The following is a 25,877-nucleotide window of genomic DNA, read 5'->3' as shown; positions in this document are numbered from 1 at the left end:
TCTGCTTGAGTGAGGCCATTGTCTCCCCTCCCTAGCCTACCTGCCCTTCTCTGACCAACCTGTTAAGACCAGTCGGGCCCTCAATGGAAGAGGAAGAGGCAGTGTCTATAGGGCACCTAGCTTCTACCATGGTGGGAGAAGGCCAAGTCAGTGGGTCTTAATCAGATATTCTTACCAGTGTAGGATGCTTTCCCAGCATCCCAAGAGCTATGGGTCCTATGTCAGGGATTGCTATTGTGGGAGGAAGCCGAGTCTTAAGATATCCAGCAAGAATTCTGTGGCCATGTTCCAAAGAAAGGCTGGGTGGCCCTTTGCATCCCACTTGCTCCCTCTACCTCCATCCCAGCCCTGTGCAAGAAAGGAAGGTAGCTGGGCCCAGAGTGTGGTCCCCTGATCCTTTCTTCTCCAACCCAGTGCTAGGAGCACTCCAGGTCCCTCTTCAACCTCCACCCAGGCTCTCTTTGCAAGACAAAATGAAGGAAGATCTGCCTTGTTGAGGGAGTCCGAAGGGCCCCAGAAGACAGATGCCTGGAGTGCGCTGCTGAAGACTGCCCTTGAGGAAAGCGCCAGCATCTAGAGCTCCCCAATCCAAACTGGGGAGGCATCTTCCCACTGAGCAACAGGGATATTTCTTACCCTCCTCTAAGTTTCTTTGTGACCTTACCTGAAGTAATTCTGGTATGCACAGGGGAAGCACTTGCTAAGTGTCCCTGGGAAGCTCAGATAGAACAACCCCTAGAGGCTGGAGTAGGCTCACCCTGGAGGCTTGGAGTGGGCTGGGGAAAGGCTGGGCTCTGCACCATTTGGGTCATTATACAGCCCCAGAGGTAGGGCTGGAGCCCAGAAGCCTGTAGGCTACTCTGCCCACCTTTCTTCCTCCTGAGGCTGCACCAGGAACCTATGGACCCTGAGGCATGTCCTTTCCAGCCAAACTCTGGAAGAGGAGCATGGGAGACTGAGAAATCTGTCTATGACCCTAATATCAACTTGACAGCTCCATGCAGCCCAGAAAGAACTGGGTCATTGCAGCCTATTACACTGCCTGGCTATTCCAGAGTGACCTGCCAGCCTGCCCCCACCACCTCCTCACCCCTGCCCCTGCCTTTGCTGGGAACCCAGGAGGGCAGGTTGGAAAGCAGTAAACTTACAATATCTGAGACCATTTTATGTGCTAGGTGTTTTATGTACACTTTTTCTATCCCAACCCTATAAAATAGACATGGCATTAAATGCCTTTGCAGGAGAGGAAATTGAGGTTCTGAGTTTAGTTACTTTCTGAAGATTATACACACTAAGTGGTGGAGCAGAGATTTAAAACCCACTGCACCAGGTCCCTCTAGAGTTAGTATGCTTCTCCATCAGAAGAGAGGCTAAGGGACAAGGGTAAGTCAGTTGTGAAATATATGACCTGCCTTCTCTAAACAGGTCAATGCTCCATCCTTCACGGAGCCTTCCTTGGCTTCCCCAGTCCACACGACAATTTTCTTCCTCCCTAATACCAGTTCCAGGAACACAGACTTTCCACACAGTCTCCCTTTGTTATCTAATGTGTGTGTGTGTTTGTGTGTGTGTGTGACTTTTACCTCTTTCACTAGAGCAGACACATCCCTCCTCTGTCCTCAGCCAGTCTGTACACTCCCCTTCGCTTGTTGCAGCAAGCAGTGCTAGCATTGGCCTTCTCGGGGCCCTGGGCTCCCAACCACCTTGGCTAGGCCTTTCTGAGGACCAGGCACAGCTGCCTAAAGATGGACCTAGGGTGGGGTCTTTCCTGCCTTCCTTCCCCACAGCCAGGGCTAGCACCTGTTGGGCAGTTACCTTGGACTTTCCACACAGCTTGAAGCAAGAGCTGTGGCAGAGGCAGTGGTAGCGTGGGCAGTGGTTGCAATCAGGGGTGGCGAGGCTGCACTGGGAGAGGCGGCAGAGGGCGGCTGGGCAGAAGCGGGCAGCAGCAGGGTGGTGGCCTGGCTGGTGCACACTGGAGCATGCTCAATAGGGGTGCTGATGAGGTGGGACCAAGAAAGACAACAGGTCAAGGGGGCCCCTCTGCATGGCAGTGGTGGCTGCAGCAGAGGCAGGCTGGGTGGAAGGCATCATTCATATTGTAAACAGAGCAGGATCTTCTAGAAGGCATACCCCCAGCTTCAGGGAAAGAGCCTTCCTGAGGTCCCCAAGAGGGGAGGGCTCAAACCACAAGGAGGATCACAGTAACATCAAAATTATTCTCAAACCTGGTAAGAACTGCCCCCATATTTGTACTTCCTAATTTTTCTGTCTGAAAATGTATTATGAAAAAACACAGTGTGGTGGAAAAATAGATTGAATGATCAACCCTCATGCTGTTTTCTTTCTTTTTTTGTCCCTTCTCTATTTAGTCAGAGGCACACATTGCCTTTGAGAAGGAATGATATGGTGAGAAAAGCAGAGGTCAGATATTTGAGGGTCAAGGGATTAGGCTGGAGAGTGGTGAGAGCCTAGGCTTTTAGGCTGTGAGAGACTCCAGGTACTAAGAACACATTTGGAAGATGGATGGAAGCTGCCATGCTAGGCAGATCAATGTTATCTAGACCAGAAAGGGGGCAACATGGCATGGGGGTTTGAGAATAGAGGCAGCTACACCCCTTTTCTGGATAAGGACCCCAGGTTCTCCTATGCCCATAGTAAAGGGAAGACAGATCCAAGACAGCCCAAATATCCCCAGACTATCATGTGTCCTAGTGGCCGTGGAGGGTTTCCCACATACCCAAATGTCATGGACACGGCCCTCAGTGCCTGCATATCTGAGAGACCCTGAGACTGGGAACAAGAGAGGTGACTACTGTGCCAGTGTAGACCAGTGTGACCAGATAGAATGTGGATATCCCCGCAGATGCCAGATGGAATGGGAATATTCCCACAGATGCCAACACAGGTACACCAGGACCAAGAACCAGCTGCCCAGATGCCCCACCCTGTCTGCCTTGCTATTCTGTAAGCATCTCTTCCCCCAAACCACTGCAAGGCAAGAGAGGACCATCAGAGCCTGGGTTGGTGGGATCATATTTCTGCCACATGCGAAATGGGGCAGAGACTACAAATGAAATTATAGGAAAGCAAAGAAATGCACATTCTTTGCTTATCTGGGTCATTGGATTAAGATTTGTACTTGCTACAACAGCAACAGGATATTTCAACTCCTCCAAGTGGGAATGGCTGTCCCCATGCCATGCAATTCGTTTATTAGCCTGGTACTTTGTGCCAGGCATATGAAAGTAGTTCCTCACAACCACCCTCTGATGTGGATATTAGCAACTCTATTTAATAGATGAGGGAATGGAGACAGAGAATTCAATTTTCAAGCTCCTAGAACATACGGGTAGTGACAGCAGGATCTGACTGAGGGACATTTGGATTGAAGCCTTAGCCAGTACCTCAAGTGTAGCCTCATGGAAGAAGAAAGAAACTTCTTAGAGTGAGGCAAGTAGAGTCTTCCCCCAACAAAAGGCATTATTCTTATTTAAAAGAATTAGAATAATAATCTTCCCTCTGTGAGTGCTTACCATATACCAGACCTTGTCCAAACAGCTGGATAAAAATTACTCCATTTGATCCTTTCAACCTTGCTGGGAGATTGGTATCAAGATCCTCATTTTACAGGTGAGGAACCTGGCTTCCAGAGAGACTGAATCTCTGCTAAAACATCAACCAGCTGCCAAAACCTCACTACAACACTTCTCGGAGTTTAATATGCAGTAGATGAATTGCCTGGGTATCTTGTTCAAATGCAGCTTCTAGTTCAGCAGCTCTGGGCAGGGCTGAGAGTCTGTATCTCTAACAAACTTCCAGGTGATGATGATGATGCTGGTCCATGGATCACACCTGGAGCAGCAAGGTGCTACAGAGGCCTGTCCCCAGTAGGAATGCCAGAGGGCCTAAGCTGTTTACCAAAGCACCACCAAACTGATCTCCATCCAGTGAGGTGTGTGGCAGAGAAAGCAAGGAAATAATGTGAGTGGGTTGAGGAAGAAGAGAGCTGGAGAAGTGCCAAGGCTGTGGGTTGACAGCCTCATGGGAGGAAACACTATTTTTCCCTGTGACTATGTAAGAAGCACCCACGATGACAAGCCCTTTCCCAGCTTAGTAGTTCAGAGAAGAGGCCCTAGAAGCCCAGTTCTTAGGCATGTGGCAGTGCCCGGCCCTGGCCTTTCCATGAAGCCACTCACCCACCCTCTGTGAAAGAGCCTGGCTTCTGGAAGTTATTTCTGAAGTGGCTGCATCAGAGAAGTAGCTGCGGTTCCTGAAGCCATACTGCTGAGCTGGCTGCTACACCCCCCGCACAGCATACACAAGTGTGACCTGGAAAAGCCAAGGCCAACATACGACACCCAGCCCTTTATCTGTTTCTCTCTGACCCTGTTACATGCTTCCAGAGAGCTTCTGGGAACTGAGGACACCACTCAGGAAGGAGTGATGAAAATGTTTGGGCTAGGGACAGTATTCTGCAGGACAAATAAGACGTTGACTCTGCCTGGTCCATTTCCTCCAATTTTCTGTCAGACCACCTTACCTGCTATTGTTCCCAGACTTAGCTCCAAATGAACCCTAGATTCTGGGGGTGAGGTGGGCCCTACGAAAATTTATGATCTTCCACAGAGCCAGGACAAAAGGCATGCACAGGAGCCTGTTGCTTGGGGTTCTGGCATCCTATCTAGGACCACTGTCTGCAGATACCAAGCAGTCAGGGCCTAGGAAAGGTAGGGGCAGCAAGGAAGAATATCCTCCAGGGTCTTGTCCAGGCTAATTCCTGCCTGAAGTTTTATGAGCCTCTAAAACCCCAAGGAGAGTGTCTCAGTGAGCAAACACGCAGAGAACTTACTTGGCCCTGGCTTCAGTACTGAAGACAGTACTCATGAAATCACCTCAGCCTGATTTAGGGTGCTATAGTTGCCTCCTGCCTCGGTCAAAATTCACTTTAAATATATAAGCAAAAACCAAATCAAACCAACTATATTCAGCTGCTCATGGCTCCATGGGGAGGGTGTGGCCGAGGAGAAACACAGCCTGGCTACAGTCCCCCTTTAAGCCCATTTCATCTCTCAATCCAGTTGGCATATAAGGTGGAGCATGCCAACCCTGTGTTCTGTTGTGGTGGCCTTTGGATGATGCTTCATTGATGGTAATGATATTAAGTATGGAAAAGATGGGCTGGTACTGGTGGTGGTGCTGGGTCTTGGGGTTTGTGGTTATTAGGCTCAGGTTAGAACTGTTGGTGATGGTGGAGGTGTTATGATTGATGGTGCTAGGGGTGGGTTCTATTATTAGGGTGATGATGCTATTTGTATTAGTTAAGAGAATGTAACATGAACATCTCTAATGACTGAGTGATGATAGAAAACACCAGTCAGGTGGTTGGTCTTTAAATTGTTCATGAAACACCTAGTTGGTGTTTCATCTTCCAGCCTGATGACCGACTGTTGCTCAGAGGAGCCCAACCACATCACTTTGCAGCTAGGCTGCTGCACTGCACAACTCCAGGGGCCCCATTGACATTGTAGTCTATGAGAATGACAACTCTTGAGTGCAGTGTATGGGGATTCTCATAGGCTGCAGTGTGAATGGTGGCCTGCAACCTTCACTAATTCCACATTGCCTTCAGAATACAGTCAAAATCCCATAGCCTGGCATTCTCACTCGGGACCACTACTAACCAGAACATCCTCTGTATTCCCTCCATTCCAACCAAAATAATTAACTCAGGGTTCTGGGACACCCCTTCTTCTCATCAGTACCTCTTCTTCCTCTGCTTAGAGTATCTCTCCAACCTTCCCTAGAAGTACATACCTCAACCCTAACTGTTCTTGAGGATCAGACACACAGAGGGGCACGCTCCAGTCAGAGGGGCACTCCCTGTCTCTGGACCTCACATGAGCAACCTTGCATCATGGTCAGTCACAGCCACATCAGCTCCATGGACATGAAATGCTGAATGAGGACATCTTTCCTATTAACTCCAGAGGGCTGCATGCAGAGGCCTGCGGTCACCAGGGGGCATCAGGCAGGTCGGAAAGCAAATGAGAGCCTTCCAGAGCTTCAAGAGGGCTTTGACAGCCTGGGGATGAGGACAGAGAACTTCGAGGTCACCAGTTCTGTCTGATTGGCTCAGGTCCTCTGTCAGCCTCAGGACACCCACTTCCCGGGACCTCTCTCTGTCTGGCAGCCCCCAACTCCACAACCCATCACTGGGCCTTCAAATTCCTCAATAAAAGCTCAACTAAATATGGGTGTGCTCCAGAATGCCTAGGTGTAGGCAGGAGCACATAACCCCATCTCCTCTGCTGATCCCTCAGCAAGCTTGCTCTGCCTGGCCCTGGCCTTGGCCCTGGGGTCAGACTGCTAGAAATAGGAAGAAATGGGAGGCCAAAATGGAACGGGCTGGTGGGGGACTTTGGAAAGTATCTCAGGATGGTGGACTGGATAGAGCAGTCTCCCTGACCAGTCCTTCCAGATGGGATTGCCAAGATCCCAGGAAACATAAAGAAAACGTGTGCCCAGGCAGCAGGAGTGGGAGCAAGGCTCTGGCCCAGTCCAGCCACAGGGCCATCAGCGGAGTCCTGAGGGATGAGCCTCAGCATCTGCCTTTATTTGCTAATGCTGTTGGTCTCATGTTCTCAGCCAGTGATTTCTGCAATCAGGGGCTAGGCTGATGGATAGACAGGAATGTGGGGAAGATGTGAACCTGCCAGCTTGGCCCTTCCTAAATGCTCAGGATTAGGACAAGGCCACAGGTGGGTGAAGGCCAGAAGCAAGACCCAGCGGGAGGTCTTCCCCACCTTCCAGCCACCAAAGCCAGACTCTACTAGGCACATCTCCCACCTCTTCTCCCCTGAGCCATGGTCCTGGCCCACTGAGGACCCCCACCAGCTCCCCAGTGACATACTCCTTAGCACAGGCATGTCTTCCTACTCCGACTGTCCGGAGCAGGGATCAGTATGAGTAGCGCCTTCCTGGGAGAGGGGCTTGAGGCCTGCTTTCTGATGGAGAGGAATGAATGACTCAGCTTGCTGGTTGCAGCTGGGTGTGGGAGCAGAGGCAGAGGGCATTCGGGTACCCAATGATACACACTGACCAATGGGAAGCTAAGACTTCCCACCTGGTACAGCAGACTCCCACCCACCTTGAGCTTGCAGCCTAGACAGTGCCCTCAAGGTGAGAAATCAGTGGAGGGCAGAGCTGTACCGAGTCCCTGTCCCTCCTCTGAGGCGCTTGTCCTCTCCCCATCTCAGACATGCTCCTCTTGGATCATATGCACACAGGCACAGCATGACTGAGGCTGGTTTGGTTCATTTCAAATCCTCTTTATTTCAGAACAAGCATGCATATATGTACAAGAGAGAGAACTAGAGAGCTAGCACACACAGCACAGAGGGGAGAGCTCACGCCCCAACTCAACCTCTGCCTCATCTACCCTAGGGCTTCCACCTCCTCCGCAGAAAGCCCTGCTCCCGGCTGCCAGGCTCCAGAGGACAGAGAAGGGGCGAGTGAGAACAGGGTGTTGGCCTCTTCCCAGGACCCTGATCTATGGGGCGACTCCTTCCAGGATGGCACTAGGCAGGGCTGCCTCTCCCAGGAGCTGAGGTTGGTAGGAAATAGACCAGCGGCACACTCTGTTTCCTGGGGTCTGGAGTGTTATGCCGGCAAAGCCCATCACATTCTCTCTGAACTACAGTTAAGGCTCCATGCAGGGGAGAAGAGGCTTGGGCTCTTTGGGGTGGTGAGGGTTGCACTGAAGGGTGAGGGTGATGGGTGCAGTGCTGCATGGGGTGGACAGAGAGCAGAACTGCAGCACTTGACTATTAAAGGTACCCCAACACAGACTCTACATTCTCAAGCATCTCCATGGGGCTCACATGCCAGATCTGTGAGGGGAAAGATGGGGGCAGGTGTGGGGGACTCCAGATAATCTTTTAGCTTTTAACATTAAGGATTTGGGCAGAAAGGCCATGGTGCCAGTTGCGCAATTTGGCAAAACGTGGGCCGTTACGTTCCGTTTCAAACCTTTCCCTGTGGCACAGAGAGAAAGAGAGAGAGAGACAGAAAAACAAAAATAGAAAGAGAGGGAGAGAGAGGGAGAGAGGGAGAGAGAGAGAGGGAGAAAGAGAGAAAGAGAGAGAGAGAGACGGGGAGAAAGAAAGGGAGAAAGAGAAGGAAGAAAGAAGAAAGGGGTTAGGGGACATGTCCACCATTCCCCTGTCTAATAGCTGGGGTGAAGGGCATGGGAGGGGGAATTTGGCTTGGAGAGGCTTTGCTCTCCATTGGGCACTTTCCAGATGATCAGGCCTGGTTTGGGGCAAGACCAGAGTCCCAAGGACCAGGATGGAGGGACTAAAGTCCCTGACTTGAGTGAATGGGCAGCCATGAAAAAGGGCCTGACTAGAGGGCCTGAGGACAGGCTTGGCAAAGGGTGGCCTCTGGGTCCTCCCTGGCCTGTGTGGTTAGGGCTGGGCAGGGCTGCTTTGGCTGTAGGCTCTTGGGGATGAACCACATAGGCAGGTGAGCCTCACATGGTCTCTGTCCCCTAGCCTAGCTGGGCATAAAGAAGGAGAAACACCTGTCCCTGTGATGAAGCTTGGTGAGCAGACCTATCACCTTGCTTTGCTGCCCCAGTCTCTGCCAACCTGTTTCCATCCTCAGAGAGAAACCTTCCAACACCACTGACTGCCCTGCCCTTCTAGGCCTGAGCACAGCCAGGCACTCACGTACACACACATACTCACAAGGCTGCTGGCACACATAGAGAGGGCCAGGACTTCCTGCCACTTTCCACCAGCAAGGTCTCTGGGGCTCAGCCTACAGCCTGCTCAGCTGAGGGCACAAGACAAAGCAGGCAACAAGCAGCCAGAAACAAAGAAATCGAGGCGAGGGTGTGGCTAGAGAAGGCCAGTGACAGAGATGCCAGACTCCTGGACCCTCCTACCCCCAGGCTAGAGGGACCTCTAACATCCTTCAAACCAGAGGTGCCCATCAATAACCCAGGGACCACATCCAGCCACAAATGCCATATATTTAACCTGGACAGTGTTTAAAACTCATTTAAAAAATTAATTGCTACATCTAGTCCATTGAATACCTAACTCAGAAATAAAAACACAAATAAATCAATGGTATGTTCAACAATTTAGGTGTATCTCCAGTGAATTAAGTGGACTGAAAAATCCAATCCCACAAGGTCAGAGGCTTTATGATCCTTTTTATACAATGTTCTTGAAATGATAAAATTATAGAAATGGAGAGAAGATAACAGTTAGTGATTGCCACAAGTTAGGGAGAGGGTGTACAGTAGGGAGGTGGGTGTGGCTATAAAAGGGCAACATGGGGGAATGCTCAGGTGATGAAAATATTCTGCATTTCAGTGTCGACACCCTGGTTTTGCTATTATACTGTAATTTTGCAAGACATTACCATTGGGGGTAAAGGGTACTCTCTATATTATTTCTTATAACTGCATGCATACCAATCTGCAATTATCTCAAAATAAATGGTTTAATAAATGAATTGCCAGCATGTAAAAATTAAAAATATCAGCTTTAGGTCTTTAAAAATCAGAGGATGGGGCAGTGCTGGTGTTACATTTCTCCATAGTAACAGTCCTGTGTCCCCACATCTACAATATATCTGGCTACCTCCCAGCATCTGCATTAGCTGGTGAACTCCCCACCATACCTTTAGTCCTGCATATTGGGTCTCTTGTAAGATTCTGTTTGACAAATGGGCCCACTGCTAATATATTTTGAAACCACTAGTTGCATCCAAACTTTCCTATTACCAAGAGGAAGCCAAGACCCAGAGACACCATGAATGGGGTAAAGCCACATGGAAACTCAGCACCAGAGCCATGATCTAAGTGTCAGCCTCTCCAAGGTCAGGGAGAAGGGCCAGAGGCAACATGAGCAGAGGCCTTGGGGCAGGGCCATATAGCCCTGACGATAGCACTAGAGACCATCCCAGAGAGACCTCCCAGGACACGGACACAGCCACTTTGTTCAGCCAGAGCTACAGCCTTTGTCATCAGTGCTTGGTGACAGGGCAGAGACAGTTCTGGAGCACCTTGAGTCTAGTGAGCCTACTGTGCTTGGAGCTGTTTAAAAATTCACAGCCAGCCAGAGAGAAGAGTGAGAAGAAGGAAGAGGAGAGAGGGGAAGAGAGAAAGAAAGGGAGATAGATTCTGGGATGCCCACAAGAGCTGTTCAGGAGACATCTAAGACTGTCCTGGTCTCTCCAGTTGTGGTTTTCAAACTTGCTAGGCTGGCAGACACCAAGGACAAATCCATCCACAAAACGCAGGTTACTTTTATTACAGATAGCTGCCCACTGCTCCTCATGAGGGTTCCCTTTGAGGGAGGGCCCTGAGCCATGTCGCACCATAAGAGTCAGCCAAGTGAGTGGCAACAGACCTGAATGTGCCAAGGAGGGAAGAGAACACCACAGGGGAGGAGGGAGAAATCAGTGAGTCCCTGCTGTGTTGGAAGAGAGCAGGTAAGAAGAGGAAAAAGAACCTTGGATAGTTGCACAATGGAGGAGGGATTTGTGGGGGTGGTGGAGTTATGTTGTTTGTGGAAGCGTATGCAAGGCAATCCTCACCTTCAACTCCTCTGTGAGCTCATCACTAAAATCAACTTTGTTCCTTAACTCTTGGGAACTCAAAGAGATGAAGGTTCTTTATCTAGGTGAGCAACAGGTAAGCACAGAGATTGTACTTATAGACAGTGGCGCCATAAGGTGGGGACCAGGGGATGTTTGGGCTACACATTGGAGTCCTGTGGGATGGTTACATGCAGTGGGATCCAGATGCCTCACAGATTCAAGCCCTGCCTTTGATGAAGCTAGGCTTGTTCCTACTCCCAGCTCCATCAAGGCTGCCCCACAGAGACCTGACCTTCCAAGCCATCAGGGCCCAGGGTGCCTTTCCAAAGTCAGAGGGAAGCTGTAGTGACTTCTCTGAGATTAGAGGCTCTGCTTTTGGAAGGGGACACTATCTGTGCTCTGCCATTTCAGAGCAGGCTGTAGTACAGGCACCCACTAGAGCAGATCCTGTGTGGAAGCTGCCAGCAGGCTAGTGTTTAAACCCACCTGGGCAGTTTGCTAAGGTGCTGGGTGTATCCTGGGATTGGAGCCAAATTCACAACTGGTATCTGGACTATTCAGGGGCCCACCCTGCCTCACCTGTAAAGATAGGGTCCCTGGAGATTAAACTCTGCCTTGGGCTGGCCAGCAGGCAAGCATTAGAACCTCGGAGGAAGCTACCTGCTACCAGATACTAGAGACACTATCATAGCATCAGAGGGTACAAAACTAGGGCCCACCGAAGGGGGTGGGGGAAAGCAGGGCTGTGAGCTGCGCTGGGACTCTGTGAGAGGCAGATCCTGGAGGCCTAGGAGTGACAGGTGAAAGGAGAGTTTGCAGGGTCTTCTGACATGCAGACTTACAGTTGCCCTTGAGCCACCAGTGCCACTACCTGGTACAGAACTCATGACACCACTCATGGGCATTCTTGCCAGCTTTCCTACCACATAGCAACAGGATGTAGAAAGCACTCTGTGCGTGTACTAGGCTGTGTAGGCTGCCAGGCCCCCAGCATCTGACAAACTCAGGCTTTGCCAGAGTAAGCCACTTGGAAGTGGAATGCCCTCCTGGGGAGACACAGCCTTCGTGAGAGACTCTTAGACTCCTCACTGTGAGCATGGCTGATTTGGGAAGAGAAAGAGAAGGCTGTGGCTGCCCTCAGCCAACAAGATGGGTCAGCATGGACTTGGGGTGCAGCTTCTAACTTGGCAGTAGGGACAGATGGAAGTGGGGCTCAGCCCCCTTGGGGAGAAAGACCCCTGAGCAACCTGGACCCTGGGTGAGGACAAGCATGCTCACTTCTACCCAGAGGGCTACTTGGGTGAGCATAGGGCCCTACCTGTGCCTGATAGCCAGTCACTACGTCAGGCTTTAATCACAGAGTTGAACTGCTGCAGCCACTGTACCCCATGCCCCAGGTCCACAGGCTGCTTAGGATTTTATGAAATGAAAATGTCTACCCTCCTCCTGTGACCAAGGGGAGGATGGGCATTTTGGGGAAGGCTATGAGGACAACCATCCAGAAATTGAAGTCAGGATAAGGGAGAGGAACAGAAGGCTTATGCCCCTCTAATCCTGGACAGAAGCTTTGCTGGGCACCCCAGAACCTTAACTGCATGGCTGAAGACCCCAGAGGGAGGGGCTGGTAGTGGCACAGCACCTGTGGGGGGAAGCTGCTTTCTTGGGTGGGGGCCTAGGACTAAGGGAGAAAGCAGGCTGGAGCCTCCTCTTTGGTCTTCCTTCCAGATTTCTGTATAAAACCTTATGGTAACTGGGAGAGAGGCTCCAAGACCTGCAACAGAGTTCTCAAGATCCCAAGCCCCTCTGCCTCCTGCTGGAGACTGAACCAAGCTCATGTGGGATTAGCCTGGGGGAAAGGACTAACTTCCCCACTTATTTACAGGACCATGCAGAACAAGCCCCAGAGAAGCATCTGAAAGCCGGAAAGGGGAAAGCCAACAATGAGACCTGAGGACCACCCTAAATATGGCCTTTTGTGTTCTCACTCAATAACTTTTCAGTGTCTAAAAATACTCCAGAAGAAATACAAAAGATAAAAATTCCCTGTAATCTACCTCTACCAGTACCCACCTGCCTCCTAAACAGTGTCCAGTTAACGAGGTGCAAGCTTAGAGTAACCCTCCAGAAAAACAGAGTCACCAGAAGTACATCTAGGGGGTGGCAGGGGCCAGAAAGGCAGGGTTGTCTCATGAGAAGGAGAGAAAATGCCCCTGATGGCTTCTTGTTCGAAGGAACCTGGGGCTTTGAAGCTGGTTGCTGTGGGGTATGTGCTGTAAAGCCTCTCTATTAAATCTTTGTAAGGCTACATTGCTCGCTGGAACATCTCTGTGGGCGGCCGCACAGGGGAGGTGGGACGAGCATGGAAACGACACACAGAAGCAATGGAGTACAGGAGGGGGACAGCTGACAGTTCAGTCACACTTAAAATAGCTAGACACTAGCTTCTGAGCTAAATCACACATCACCTCATTCTAGGTGCATATGGACACATGGCAGGCACTGATAGGTTGAGAACTATTACAGGAACTGCATGCTGTTGTTAGTAGGCCTGGGAGGACCACAGTTTAGGCTTGAAAGCTCCAGCCAAAAAGTAGAAGCAGTTTGGTGTGGGAAGAATACAGGTTCAAAAAGAAAATTCACATGAAATCCAGCTGACCCCAGAGTTCTACTCTTCACATAGTCCCATGGCCACGACACGCAGGTTAGCAAATACAAAAAGGTTGGCCCAGGGTAGAAGAACACATCTGAGCCCCAGCCTCACAAAGAGGCCACCACAGGATGGACTAACCCAAGGCAGATTCTCCCAGGAAGAACATGTAGATGACATTCACCTCTAAAGTATAGCACAATCACACTGGAATCCCTGTCTCCACATGGAAGACCCTTGTGGGTTCCAGTGGGTTCCAAGGCAGCATGTCCCCTCATGCCCTATTCCATGACCACTTGACAGGCCACAGGTGGTAGATTAGTGGCTGTGGCCTCAGGCCTGCCAGTGTCTCAGACACTACACCTTGCCCTTGAGATGCCTAGCCCTGCACAAGCCCCTTCTCATGCCCAGGGCTTGTCCTTCTTTGCACCAGCTGTTGTGCTCTGAGCAATTTATGGAACTAATACCTCAATGTCTGGACAGGTGAGTCCAGGGGTAGGCACCCATGCCCAGCATAGCCCCCTGGTGCCTACTTTCTGGTGCCTACCTTCCAGATTCACAGGGTGGGCAGGCAAAGCAGCTGGCTTGGTGCCCCCACAGGGAGAGATGTCCTCATTCTCAACAGCCCAGCAAAGGCCAAAGCAGCCCTGTCCACCTGCCCATGGACAGAGCCAGGAGAGACCAGAGTCCTCACTCCAGCAGCCTGGGCCCAGGGTATAGAGAGTCAGCTCCAGGCACCCCCCCCCCCTCACTGACCCACAGCAAATGCCCCCCAAGCCAGCATCTGCTGGAGCCTCTTAGGGACCAGGAGTTTCCAAATACATAAACTTGAGGGGTTCCTTCCATAAGTCATGTGACCTGGGGGCTGCTGGGGGAGGGATGGGATTAGGAGGAACAAGGCCACAGAGCCTGAATCCAGGCACTTACCTTGACCTTCTCAAAGCTTCTTCATCAGGGTCTTGCACTGTGGATAGAAAGTTGCTGGTCAGGAGGAGTCACCGGGAACATAAGGACGAAAAGCCACGATAGCTCTGTGGGCATTGAGTTCCCACCAATGACTGAATATTTACCACTCCCTGGCCTGTAAACTAGGAAGGAAAAGGATGTTTGCTGGGCAGAGGGCAGGAGGAGAAGGGGAATATGAGAGGAAATCGTGCAGCTGGGTGGGAGTGGTCAGAGGTGTGGCCTGTGAGGTCCTCTTATCCCAACTCTGGGCACTAATTTCACCCAGAAGCACCATAGCAAGCCTGTTGCCCACTTTTTGGTCAGGGAGCTGAGCAGCACATTGATGCCATTTGCCTGCCCCAGGGCCCAGAAGGGGCTCAGCAGGTCGCTATTTATCTATCAAGGGCAGCTCACCTTCAAAAAGTGTGTGTGTGTGTGTGTGTGTGTGTGTGTGTGTGTGTGTGTGTGTGTTGGGGGTGGGGCAGGGCTTGGCTCCCTGGCTTCTGTGGGACTGTGGAATAGGGCCCAGGACTCTCATGGTCTCTCAGCATCTCCCCTTTCTGCCTCCCCACCCCAGCCTTCACTTACTATACTCTGTTCCTGTCATCTGGGCCAGGATGCGGAAAGAGCGAGACTGAAGGTTGGAGGAACGGCGGGCCCACTCATCAGCCTCATCTTCTGGCTTGTTCTGGTTTTTAATCACAGCCTGATACACAGGAGAGGCACTGTCTACAGCAAGATCTTTAACAGGAAGGCTCCTGCAATGCAGAAAGATGCTATGGGTGAGAGCTAGGCTGGAACCCTGCTCCCAACCCCTTACATTCCCCCCACATTGCATCCCCTGGCACCCTCATGGTGGCCTCCACTTGTCTGAACCCACCATGCCCTTTACCTGCTGCCATCTTAGAGCCTGGGACAAGGGGTTGGCTGGGTCCTCAGTGCTCAGGGTGGTCACAGTTAGACAGTGATTCCTCTCAATGGAGGGTCAGGAGGCTCAGATCTCTCCAGCCAACACCATTCCCCATGCTTGCTGCACACACTGACCTGAAGACATACCCCACCCCAGGTGCTGGATCTCCTTTAAGGAGAGAGGAGGCAGAAGACATCTTCTTGAAGTAATTTCCACCTCCCCAAGCAGGCCCTGAATTTAAGGCTATGTGAGGACAGGTCATTCGGGACCCAGAGGCTTCCTCACGGTTAATCCCTTGTCCTCCTCACACCTTTGGATCCAAACAGGAAGCCACCAATGCCATGACTGCTGAAGCAGAGGACTGAAGGCTCCCTCTCAGCTACGAACAAGCGAGTAGGGGCGAGGGGGTGAGAAACACAGCAACAAGACCATGTGGCTGGTGTACCACCTGCAGACAGGAGAGTTCTGGCCTTGGGGAATTGGGAGTGGAACTGCGGGAGGGTCACTAGTCTTCTGCTCCAGCCTATAGAGGGGGACCTGGTGACCTTCCCTTAGACTCCCAGGGTCTGGCACATAGTAGTTGCTCAAAACTTAGTTGAATAAATGAATCCTATTTCAGAGCCAGAAGGGCTTCCAGAGCTACTTGAGGTCAGTGCCTCTCAGGCTGGACTAGACTGTAGGGCAGGATATTTCAAAAGCTTTGTGGGTGCCCACTCATCCTGGCCAGTAAGGGCTGAAGGATGCAGGCTGACCAGCCCACTCTGTCATGGACTCAGGTGAAGCTCACAGCAATAACAGCCTGCCTCCCCAGCCAGCGGCCCAGCCCAGACACTTGCAGATGCTGAAACTGAGATCCAGACAGACCAGAAGACAAGCTCCAGGTCACAGCATATATGGTCCCCAAAAGAGTTAGAACCCAGACTTCCCAGTTCCCAGCCCAGTGTCCTTTCCATCAGACCCTCTGCAGTGACAAGGACTCAGAAAGGCCACTTCTTCCCACTAGGCCCTTTACACCCCAGATTCTCTATGCCTAGAAATAGGCCAGCCCAGATACTCGTCCTGTCCAGTATCTCCTGCCTGCTTCTATGGCTGCCTCTCTCCCTGCACTCCTGAGGGTCAGCTGGATAGGAGGCAGGCTTCCCCAGTTCCCAGATCTTCTACCATCTCTGCAAGGAGCTATCTAGTACTGGTCTAGTCTCTCAGGATTGGTGCTCTGTGTTTGGCTCAAGGTAGGCTATGACAGCAGAGGTAAAGACAGGTGACAAAAGGTGACTAAGACTGGGTGAAGCTGCCCCTGCTTCCCTGATGCTGTGCCCTGGCCTGAGAGCTATAGATAGTTAGCAGCCTGTGGTTGGAATCCAATGGGGAAGACAGGTGGTTTCCTCTAGGGTCCAGGCAAGGAGGAGCCTGGAGTGGTCCAGGAGCAGAGGAGTGGGTAAGGGTCTTGCTAGGGAAGGCCATTTGAAGCACAGGTGTTGCAAGGGTTATCAACGCAGAGGCTGGGCCTATTGTCTTTGGGTGAGATGGGCAATAGTAAGGCATAACACAATCAGGACTCTCTGGTCTGGTAAGAGCACGTGTGGACTATGCCATGGGTGAGAGAAGGTGTAGACCTAAGCCTGGACCCTGTCTGTAAGTCTGCCTACATTGAGTTTTGTGGTCCAGAAAGCAGACAGGGGACATATTTGCTGCCATTTCCCTAGAACACACCCTTGAGGTGCTCCCCTGCCTTTCCAAAGCTCCAGGGCTTCAGAAAGCTGCCAGGAGTGAAACCCTTGGGCTTCACACAGTTGGCTCATGTCCTACCACACTGTACAAAGGTAAGGGACTGGTGCAGCTGCAACAGAGATTGGGACTCCAATGAAGGAACTGCTGTGCCCCTTTAAGATTCTGGGGCTCAGGGAGAAAGTTGAAGAGACCCTGATGTCCTGGGACCCTGGATCTGAGGCTCTTCTGTGAAGCTCCTCCCAGCATGGTCTTCTTGCCACCAAAAACACTCTATAGTCACTGCAAATCAATGTTACCATGGGGCATTTACTCCACTAACACTACCCTCAAATCTGACTCATCTTTTGCCTTCCTTGGGTGGTCCTGTAAGCATTGGCTCCTTTAGATCCATGTTTCACAAGGATTCTGGGGAGTGACCTCTAAGAGGCCCCCTTATCACCCTCTCCCACAAATAATGGCCCAGTGTAGATGCTGACATGCAGGTTTATGCTGTCTCAGTGCAGACAGAAAAGGCTGGGGTGAACCCCTTCAAAGTATGGCAAGGAGAACACAGAGACACCTCCAGCCTTGGGGGCCAGCATGAGTGTTGTTACTCTCATCTGTGTCCATAGTGACATTATTTGGGGCAAACCCCAAAAGACAAGCCTATACAGGTTGCAGCACATGGCATGTGGCTGTGAGGTGGGTATGAGGAAGAACATAGACAGAGACACTGTCCTCAGGCACATCCTACCAAACCCACACACCATCCCACAACCAGACAGACAACGACGGAACAGACTCTGTGGGGTCTACTTACGCCAGTGGTGATGCCCTGCCAAGCAGAGGACAGATGAGCAGTGAGTACACATCCATCAAGGGATGACAGAGGGACAGCAAACACACAAGGATCAGAAATGAGTAATGGGAGTGGGATGGATAAAGGATGAAGAGAGACAAAAAGAAAACTGTCAGTGAGGAAGGAACCATGGAAATTAACAGCAGAAACTGAGCACCTTATGGCAGAGAGAGACAGCTCTTATCCATAGTCACCATGGCAGCACCAGCCCAGCAGGGCTGAGTTAGAAGGAAGGGAAAAAGCATGTTGCTTCCCAGGCACACAAGGGAAGGGAAGGGGAGGGGATGAGAGGGGATAAGAGGGAGATGGGAAAGGTCCTCCCAGCAGACTAGATACGATCAATGGTGCATCGTGTTGGGGAAAAAAAAAATCATGTGTGCCCTAGTGGTAAAACCAAATAATAGCATTCTTTTCCCAAGGTGCAAAAAATAGAAAGTTCTTGTGAAGAGCAGTTCATCCATTATCTTCCACTGAACTTCCCTTAGGTGACTGTTACCATTTTTAGGAGCACACCAAGGACACACTTGCACATTCTGTGGCAAACAAATGTTAGCAGGAAATCCCTGTTATCTCTTTGGCTTAGCCGGGCAGTTTTGTTTCCTGGGTACACATGAGATAATGGTTGTGTTTTTAAACTTCATGGTTATATTTGCTGCTTTGAAGAATGGAATGAAATCAACACTGCCTAGAGTTCTGCCTGAGCCAGGTGAGTTTGAGACCCACAACTCCAGGGCAAGCAACCTCTGTCCCCTGGTGGCTAAAAGGAGGTACTGCGTGCCTTTGTCCTCTGGAACCTCTCCCTTTTAAAGTCACTCACACCATGGCCACAAGGGCTGGGTTCTGGAAAGGTTAAACACCACTGGAGTTTTCTGAGACTTTTTAGCCCCTTTATTCCTCTTACAACATCTGCTTTTCTAAGCTTCAGAGAAAAAGTTCAGCATCATTTTAAGATTTCTTGCCTTGAATTGCTGAGGCTACTGATTCAGGGATAAGACGTTACCCAAAGAGATAATCAGTCAATTCTGAAAGTCGACACTGATGTTATTCCCAAGTAGAAAACAGTCAAAGCCCGTGTGTGTGTGTGTGTGTGTGGTGTGTGTGTAAGGAAGAGAGCGACAAGAGAAAGACACACAGAGAATACAGAGTGAAAGAGACAGAGGCACACCCACGCAGTAAAGAGAAAGAGACAAAAAGAGGAATGTCTGCACTATGAACAGTTTCATCCTTAAGTGATTTTCAGCCAACTCTTTCCCTATTTAGCCCTCAAGTTCCTCAACCATTGATAACAGGAAAATTCCAGGAAGCAAGGATGTCTGCAGTCCGATGGCCCTGAGGTCGCGCTTCCCGGTGGGGGCAAAGAGGAGTAGGCAGTGCCCAGACTCTACAGTGGGGAGACTGTCAACAGCACCCTGGATGGTTAGTCCAGAGGCCTCTTCCTAAAGAAACCCAGTCCCATATTTGAATTGCTCTCATCTTTGGAAGAATGCAGCAACTTCCCCCAAAGGAAGGCTTAGTTATGAGAAGACTGAGATATCCAGAATGTGACACTGGTTAAGAAGAACCCAGAAGGCTCTTTCTAAACCAGCCCCCTTACAGAGCGCGGGAGAAAATACAGAGGCTATAACAAGCAATTGGAACCATCACCATAACCTGCATTTCTCCACCCTTCTCCTAAAGCCGATCGTGAGATTAATTCTGAAGACAGAACGCCATGTTCTGGAAGGCCTGGCCAGAGGTGGGCTCCTGCCCGAGACAGGGAGGAAAGCTGGTCCTGGTGCCTAAAGTCTTTGATGGTGCCCAGTGGCCTGGTGAATGCAGCCTCTGAAGGGATGGGGCTCAGCAGTAGCAGAGCTGGTGAGCTGTGAGCCACCGCAGAGAAGGGGCGGCGCTTACCCACTGAAGTCACTGCCCTGGGCCTGGGCCTGCCCAGCGATGGCGTCCATGATGGCGTCCTGGGAGTACATGCTGATGGGGGTGTTGTACTGCGCATGGATGATGGTGGCTTTGCCGCCCAGGCCCTTCACTTCGATGGGCTTGTGGGTGGACAGGGCCGAGTCCTTCAGGGCGTTGGGGTTGAAGCGTTCCTGGTACTCAGCACTGGGGGAGGGAAGCAGGGGGAGTGGCAGGGAAGTGGAAGGAGAAAGGGCAACAGGCTGTGTTATATGGGAGGTCCAGGTGAGGGCTGGTGATGGAGGGTGTCAAGAGAGATCTCTCAAAGTCTGATCCCAGGGAGTCAGCCCAAGTTCCCCCCGACAGTAGGTGGGCTGGGTCTGGTCAAGAAAATCCTTGGCACCCTCCCCAAAGCCCTCTGCAGGAGGTTTTTCTTGCCCATCGGGACTTTCCCAGATCACTGGAGGCCTCTGGGCTCAGCCTGAGGTGCTGCCCAGGGCTAGCAGGGGGCGCCAGGCATGGGAAGCTCTATCACCACACCAGCAGGGAAGCAGAGCCCAAGGTTGGGGATGAGGGTTGGGAGTAGGGGGCAGGAGCTGGGCCAATATATCAGGAAGCAGCAGCCCAAGCAGAGTTCAGGATGCCCAAAAGGTGAAAAACAGCCCCACTGGGCAACCATAGAGATTTTGAGCTTGGTTCCTCTAGGGAGGGCCTCATTCTGCTGAGGGTTCTGCTCCTCCAGATGCTTCAGTCACGTGCTTCTTCCAACTTGCTGTGTGGCCACCAGTCTACCTATCAGGGCTTCCCCTCCAACAGGCAGGTGTGTTCTCCAGGCAAAGACATGGTCAGGGGCAGCCCTTCAGAGGGGTCCCACCAGGACAGAGATATCTTCAGGCTCGCAAAGAACCCAGCGTCAGTGAGGCACTCCCCCCACCCCACCCCCACCAGAGCCAGCCTGCTGGTCTTAAGCAGCTGCAGCAGGAAATTGAGAACTGAACTGCAAGGGGTAACACACTGAGCCCTAGCACCCTTCCCCACTGCCTTCACTCCATACTCACAGCTTTACACCCATGCAGGCTCACTCAGGGACAAATGCACCTCCTCTCAAACATGCACACATGTACGCATGCTGGCACAGGCACACTCTGTCCAGGCTAACAGACACAGACGCATGCTGGAATATGCACGCAAGGGCACACACATGCTTTCCTTCGATACTAACTTGGCTGGAGAGTTGGCTACCACCTGGGGAGGAGAGAAAGAGCAAAGAAGACAGTGCTATCAGAGTGAGGTTCCTCCCAGGGTGTTTGAGCTCTGGGACCATCCTCAGAATGGCCATTGTGGAGGCAGAGCCAGCCCAGACTGGCTCTGGGTGAGAGAGTGCAGAGTGAGGAGGGGAAGAGCTCAGAGTTGGGTCATGGCTTCTTGGTTTGAGCAAGAGATGCCTACAGCAGCGTTTTCCCTTCGGGAGGTCCCTAGAACCCAAAGCTTTGCCAGGTTTTCTGGTCCATTTTTAAGGGTACTCACGTACATGGATTGTCCACATTCAACCTGGCTGTAGACCCTGGGAGAGAAGCAAGCCAGCTGCAGCTGCAAAAGGCCTAGGTACCTCCTGCCCAGACAGCAGTTCTGAACCTCCCCTTGTTTAATGGGGGCAGCTCTGAGAGTTCTGCTTCCTGAGCAGGAATTGCAGTGGTGCTGGGGTTTATGTGTGGTGGGGTTACCCTCAGTACCAGTGACCTGCTCTCCCTCTCAGAGTAGGGCAGGCCCTGTGGATGGGCAACAAGGCTGGATGGAGGAGCAGGGAGGTTCAAAAGTGTGAGTCCGTAGCTTATTGCAGGAAAGCCCTCAGCCAGGGCAGCCCATCTGCGATACTACAAGAGGGACCCCACCATCACTCTTCTCTGAGTGAGCCTTCTGGAGCATCATCTCCTTGGAGGAGGCATTGCCTGCATTACATCCCTTTAAATGCAAATTCCTTGCCCCAGCAGATACCAGCAGTATCTATGACCCTGTCAGAAACAGGAAAGCAGGGAGGAGGATTGTAGAAGAGTGCAGGTGGCGTCCTTGCCTCACATTCTGCTACCTTGTCAGATATGACCACTGTGGGTTCTGACTGGAGGAGCCTGGGCCCCAGCTGGCTGGGCCATGATCATCCTTTGGCCAAGACCCTGAGAAGCCAGGCCAAAGCCAGGGGCCTCTGAACACTAGGCAGCCTCACAGTGGTCCTGCTCAGCCCTAGGCCCCTGTCTTAAACCTGATAAATATTCCTCTGCCCCCCAAGTCTCAAAATAGCTGCAAGTGGAACTGTATTAGGAAAGGGCCAGCACAGATCTTCCATTGCTTCTCCATTTTTGACCAGTGCTGACAGCTACAGGGTCAGCTCTTGCCCTGAACAGCCATGCCCCCTGCAAAGAACAGTGCTGGCCTCAGGGGCTGCCTCTGCCCTGCCCTGTCTGAGCAGCTGGCTTCTTCTTTGGCAATGACCGTGCTCCCCCACCCCCACCCCCCACTTAGCTTCTACCTGCAGATCTAGAAGCTGCAATGCCTGTCAGATATCATTCAGAGAGGAGGCAGCACCCAGTTTTTGGGGAAGATGACCCAAAGCTGTAAGATCTGTGCAAGGGCCTTTGCACCTAGTGTCCTTGTGGATGCTGCTCTTCAGTCCTAGCCCTCGAGAGAAGGAGAAGGGGTCTACACGGATGATCAGGCCCATTGTCCCTGCACCCCATTTGTTCTTCTCCATGCCTCCCAGGATAGAAGCTGCCAAGGAAACACTGCGGACTGCTCAGAGAGAGAGTGTAGGAGAAGGAACTTCTTTCTAAAGCTGGACAGGACAGAGTTAAAATCCTGGACCTGTTGCTTCCTAGTGCTGTGACTTTGGGCAAGTTACCCACCTGTCTCAGCCTCCATCTCATTCATAAAATCGAGATGGCACTGCCTACTGCACGGATGGGGTTGTACAGACTAAACAGAATACTGAGAGTAAAGCCCTCAGCATGGGTTAAGTGTCCAGTGGATGGACTTCACTTAGTGGATGGAAGCACTTAGTGAAGGCAGTGCTTCAGTGCAGCAGAGGCTGCCCAGGCCGGCCCAGGCCAGAGGCTCCACACTTCCTGTGGCATTGCCTAAGGACAGCAGCACCAGCCTTCATTTGGATGAAGTACTCCCTCTCTTAGCTCATCTCCCCTTGGAGGAAACGGCTGGACTCTGATGCTGAGTGTCAAGTAGTATTGTTAACACTTGTCAGGTTCTGAGACGTCCCTGTGCCAATGGGAGTGCACCTTGGGAGTCATGGGAAGCAGAGGTGTGGCGGGCCCTTGACTTCCCAGGACAGGTAGGTGGGTCCTTATCTCCATGCAGGAAGGAGTCAGGTCGACATGGGTGGCAGTCCTATCTGCCACTCATTAGCTATGTGACCTTGGGCAAATCACTCATTCTCTCTGGGCTTCTATTTCCCAAGTTTAAAGTGGGGGAAAATGATGCCCGCCTCTGAAATTGCTAAGAGAGATGCGTTAGTTAAAGCACTGTTAGAAGGTGCCCAGACCAGAGGGCTTAGTAAGGAGGGACAATACCCTCACCACAGGTGGGCCTCACTGGGGGTCCCAGGGGCTAGTCCCAGAGCTCCCTGCAAGGCAGAGAAGAAGGCCATTTCTGTTCTGCTATTCCCTGAGTTTTCTGGCAGAAGCAACTTGCTGAAAAAAGCCAGAGGTATATGGCTCTGCCACCTTGGTCCAGGGAAGCCAGAGTGCTCAGGCCATGGAATGCCCGAGGCCAGTTTCACATGGGATCTGAGGAAGAGCTGGGGATCTAGAGAGGGTAGGGATCCCCAGGGGAAGGGAGCAGTAAACTTGTGGGGGACAGGTATCTTCTATGACACAAGCAAAGGAAGGGCATAGGCTTGGTCAGACTGACCAGGGTTGCGATTCTGGCTCATTAATGTACCAGCTATGTGACTCCAGGCATTGATGACAGGTAGCACATACTGAGGGTGCCAGGACAGAGCTCAGCTCTGTGCATGTGTTGTCTCCTTCAGTCCTCCCAGTAATGGACAGTTTCACGTCCACTGGACCATATTGCCTTGACTGAGATATGGACAGTATCATGTCCATGTACCCCTAATCACTGAACCACATTGCCTTGACTCAGCTTCCTCTGCTTCTAATACACAATTGTTAGAGATAATTACACCAATTGCAGGGGGCCATGGGAGACACTAAAATGAGATAACAAGCATAAAGGACTTAGAAACGAATACATACTCTGCTTTGGGTCTCCTTCCCCTCAGCCCCTCCATGATGCCTACTGGCTCCAGGTTTTTTTTAACTCCTGTGCTCAGGGAGTCCTACCAGCTAGACCTTAGGGGCTGGGCTGCTATTCTGTACCACCCCTTTCTCCTTGGGGTCCTGCTTCCTTGCTGCCCCATCCCAGCCAGGGTCAGTCCTGCAAGTCCACTCTCTTCACACAGTTATCAAGTCTCTCTGAACCTAGCTTAACTGCTTCCTCCTCCAGATACCATTAGAGAACCTGCCTTCCACCTTTCTAATTCTTCCTTGCTCCTGCCTCAAAGCTCCCACAGGGGTGGGGACCAGCCTCTCCCCCTGTGCCAGAGCTCCTGGAGGCAGCAGGCTTTGTCCTGTCTTGGGGGGTGGCCTGGTGTAACAGTTTTGGATGTCAGAGCCTTTTGCATTCAGGCCCATTTCAGCCACTTAGTAGCTGGACAGCTGGACCTCAACTTAACTTTCTCTAAGCCTCAGTTTCCCCCTGTGAAAAATCTGACACATCAGCCCTGGATAGTTGTGTAAAGCAATGATGTGCCGGCTCATGACAAATGTTAGAAGGATCATTGCTTTTAGGGGTCTCAGTCTGTGCTACCTCATGGGGTGGGTACCGGCAGATTGAGGCCAGTCGCTGACTCTGACCACCTGACCAGGCCTCTACTGAGCACCAAGGACCCAGGTGGCCCCACACCACCAGTGGAGAGCTGTGCACCCATTACCTACCCTCCTGAGAGTCCAGCACCTGAGGCCTTCCCTCGGAGGCTCAGCTGATACATCTGAGCCATCTCCCTCAGGGTCTCTGCCGAGTACAGGCCAATGGGGTTGTTATACTGCCTTGGCTGGCTCGAGCCCAGTGGCACTTTCGGGCTGAGTGAATCCGGAGCCTGCTCTGGGCTGGTCTTGGCCCCCGGGCTGCCCACTGGAGGGCCAGGGTCAGAGGCCTCCATGTGTGAGGAGCAGACGGAGGTCTGGGAGAAGGAGGAGCTAAAGGTCTGCCTGACCTCTGGGGTGCCCGGGCCGGCCCTCGCCTCGGGTTTGGGGCTGGGCGCCACCAGGCTGCCGTTCGTGTCCAGAGCAGGGTCCTGGCAGAGGGTAGCCGCCATGCAGGGGAGAGAGAAGAGAGCAGTTAGAGGCCACACGCATCCCAGGGCTTCTGTGTGGACCTGAAACAGAGGTGTTAGTGCAAGGACTCCGCAGCCTGCTGCACTGAGCTTAAGAGGGGCCAAGCAGGCACCTGAAAGAGAAGGGCTTTGTCAGAAAGAACAGGGGAGGCACATAGCTCCTGGGCCCGGTGTTGGTGTCTACCTGGACAAAATGCAAAGCCCCACTCAGAAAGCCAAGCCAAGCCAGCCTGCCTACAGCGCTAGAGAAAATGGCTGGGACAAGAGAGCTGTGGGTGTCAGGGAGTGGGAAGACCCAACTCCACTCCATGCCTGCTTCTCCTTCCCCTGAGTGGGAGCCCCTGGTGGCACAGCCTCCTGTTCTACTGACCCCACACTGAATACCCCCACATGGCCAGTTAGAGGGGCACCGCTGGCTGGCAGTGGACAGGCAGAGTGGAGGGTCACCTCTGCAACTTCTCCCAAGTAGCCTTTTGCCTAATTCCCCAATTTGTCACCCACTCCAACCCAGTGTCAGCCTCCTTCTCTTCTTTCCCTGCTCCTTGCCCACTCTGCCTCACTGAAGAGACAGGGGTCAGTGTAAGGTCATGCAAGCAGGGGTGGGGAGTGGGCCCTTGTTGGAGTGGTTGGGTGGGCCTCCCATGCCTTGGGCCCACAGCATTGAGCTGCTTAGAGGAAGCTGGAAAGGGGCCTGGGGCACAGGGGTGAGGTCTGTGGCCAGGGCTACACCTTCTTTCCTGTGCCTGCCTCTTGGCCACCACCAGCCTTTCTGATTGGGCTATATGGGTGTGCAGTTGGGAGGAGGAATGGAAATGAGAGAGAGAAAGCCTAGGTCAGAGGAGAAACCCCAAGGGTCAGCAGGCCCCTCCATGCCTGGGAACTCCTCCTGAGGTAACCAGCT

General features: G+C 52.0%; 1 protein-coding gene across 8 annotated transcripts in view; it reads right to left on the bottom strand.

The window, feature by feature from the left end:
- Positions 1-25,877, bottom strand: part of LDB3 (LIM domain binding 3) — a 60,571-nt gene that overhangs the window by 24,105 nt on the left and 10,589 nt on the right. Inside the window, exons 4-8 of one of the 8 annotated variants that reach the window (XM_090278325.1) lie at positions 20,798-20,820; positions 19,579-19,782; positions 17,647-17,661; positions 14,798-14,967; positions 14,192-14,228 (exon numbers count right to left, since the gene is read on the bottom strand). In XM_090278325.1, coding sequence (XP_090134451.1) covers positions 14,192-14,228; positions 14,798-14,967; positions 17,647-17,661; positions 19,579-19,782; positions 20,798-20,820 — 449 coding nt within the window. Of the gene's footprint in view, positions 1-7,307; positions 8,038-14,191; positions 14,229-14,797; positions 14,968-17,646; positions 17,662-19,578; positions 19,783-20,797; positions 20,821-24,578; positions 24,938-25,877 lie in introns of those variants that run through there. The other 7 variants (XM_090278332.1, XM_090278330.1, XM_090278328.1 and 4 more) reach the window with 7 other exon arrangements.

The sequence above is a fragment of the Furipterus horrens genome, unplaced genomic scaffold (genome assembly GCF_987537825.1).
Source record: "Furipterus horrens unplaced genomic scaffold, mFurHor1.1.pri manual_scaffold_5, whole genome shotgun sequence".
Taxonomy (NCBI): Eukaryota; Metazoa; Chordata; class Mammalia; order Chiroptera; family Furipteridae; genus Furipterus; species Furipterus horrens.
The sequence above is the reverse complement of the archived record's forward strand: the minus strand, read 5'-3'. Positions and strand labels throughout refer to the sequence as shown.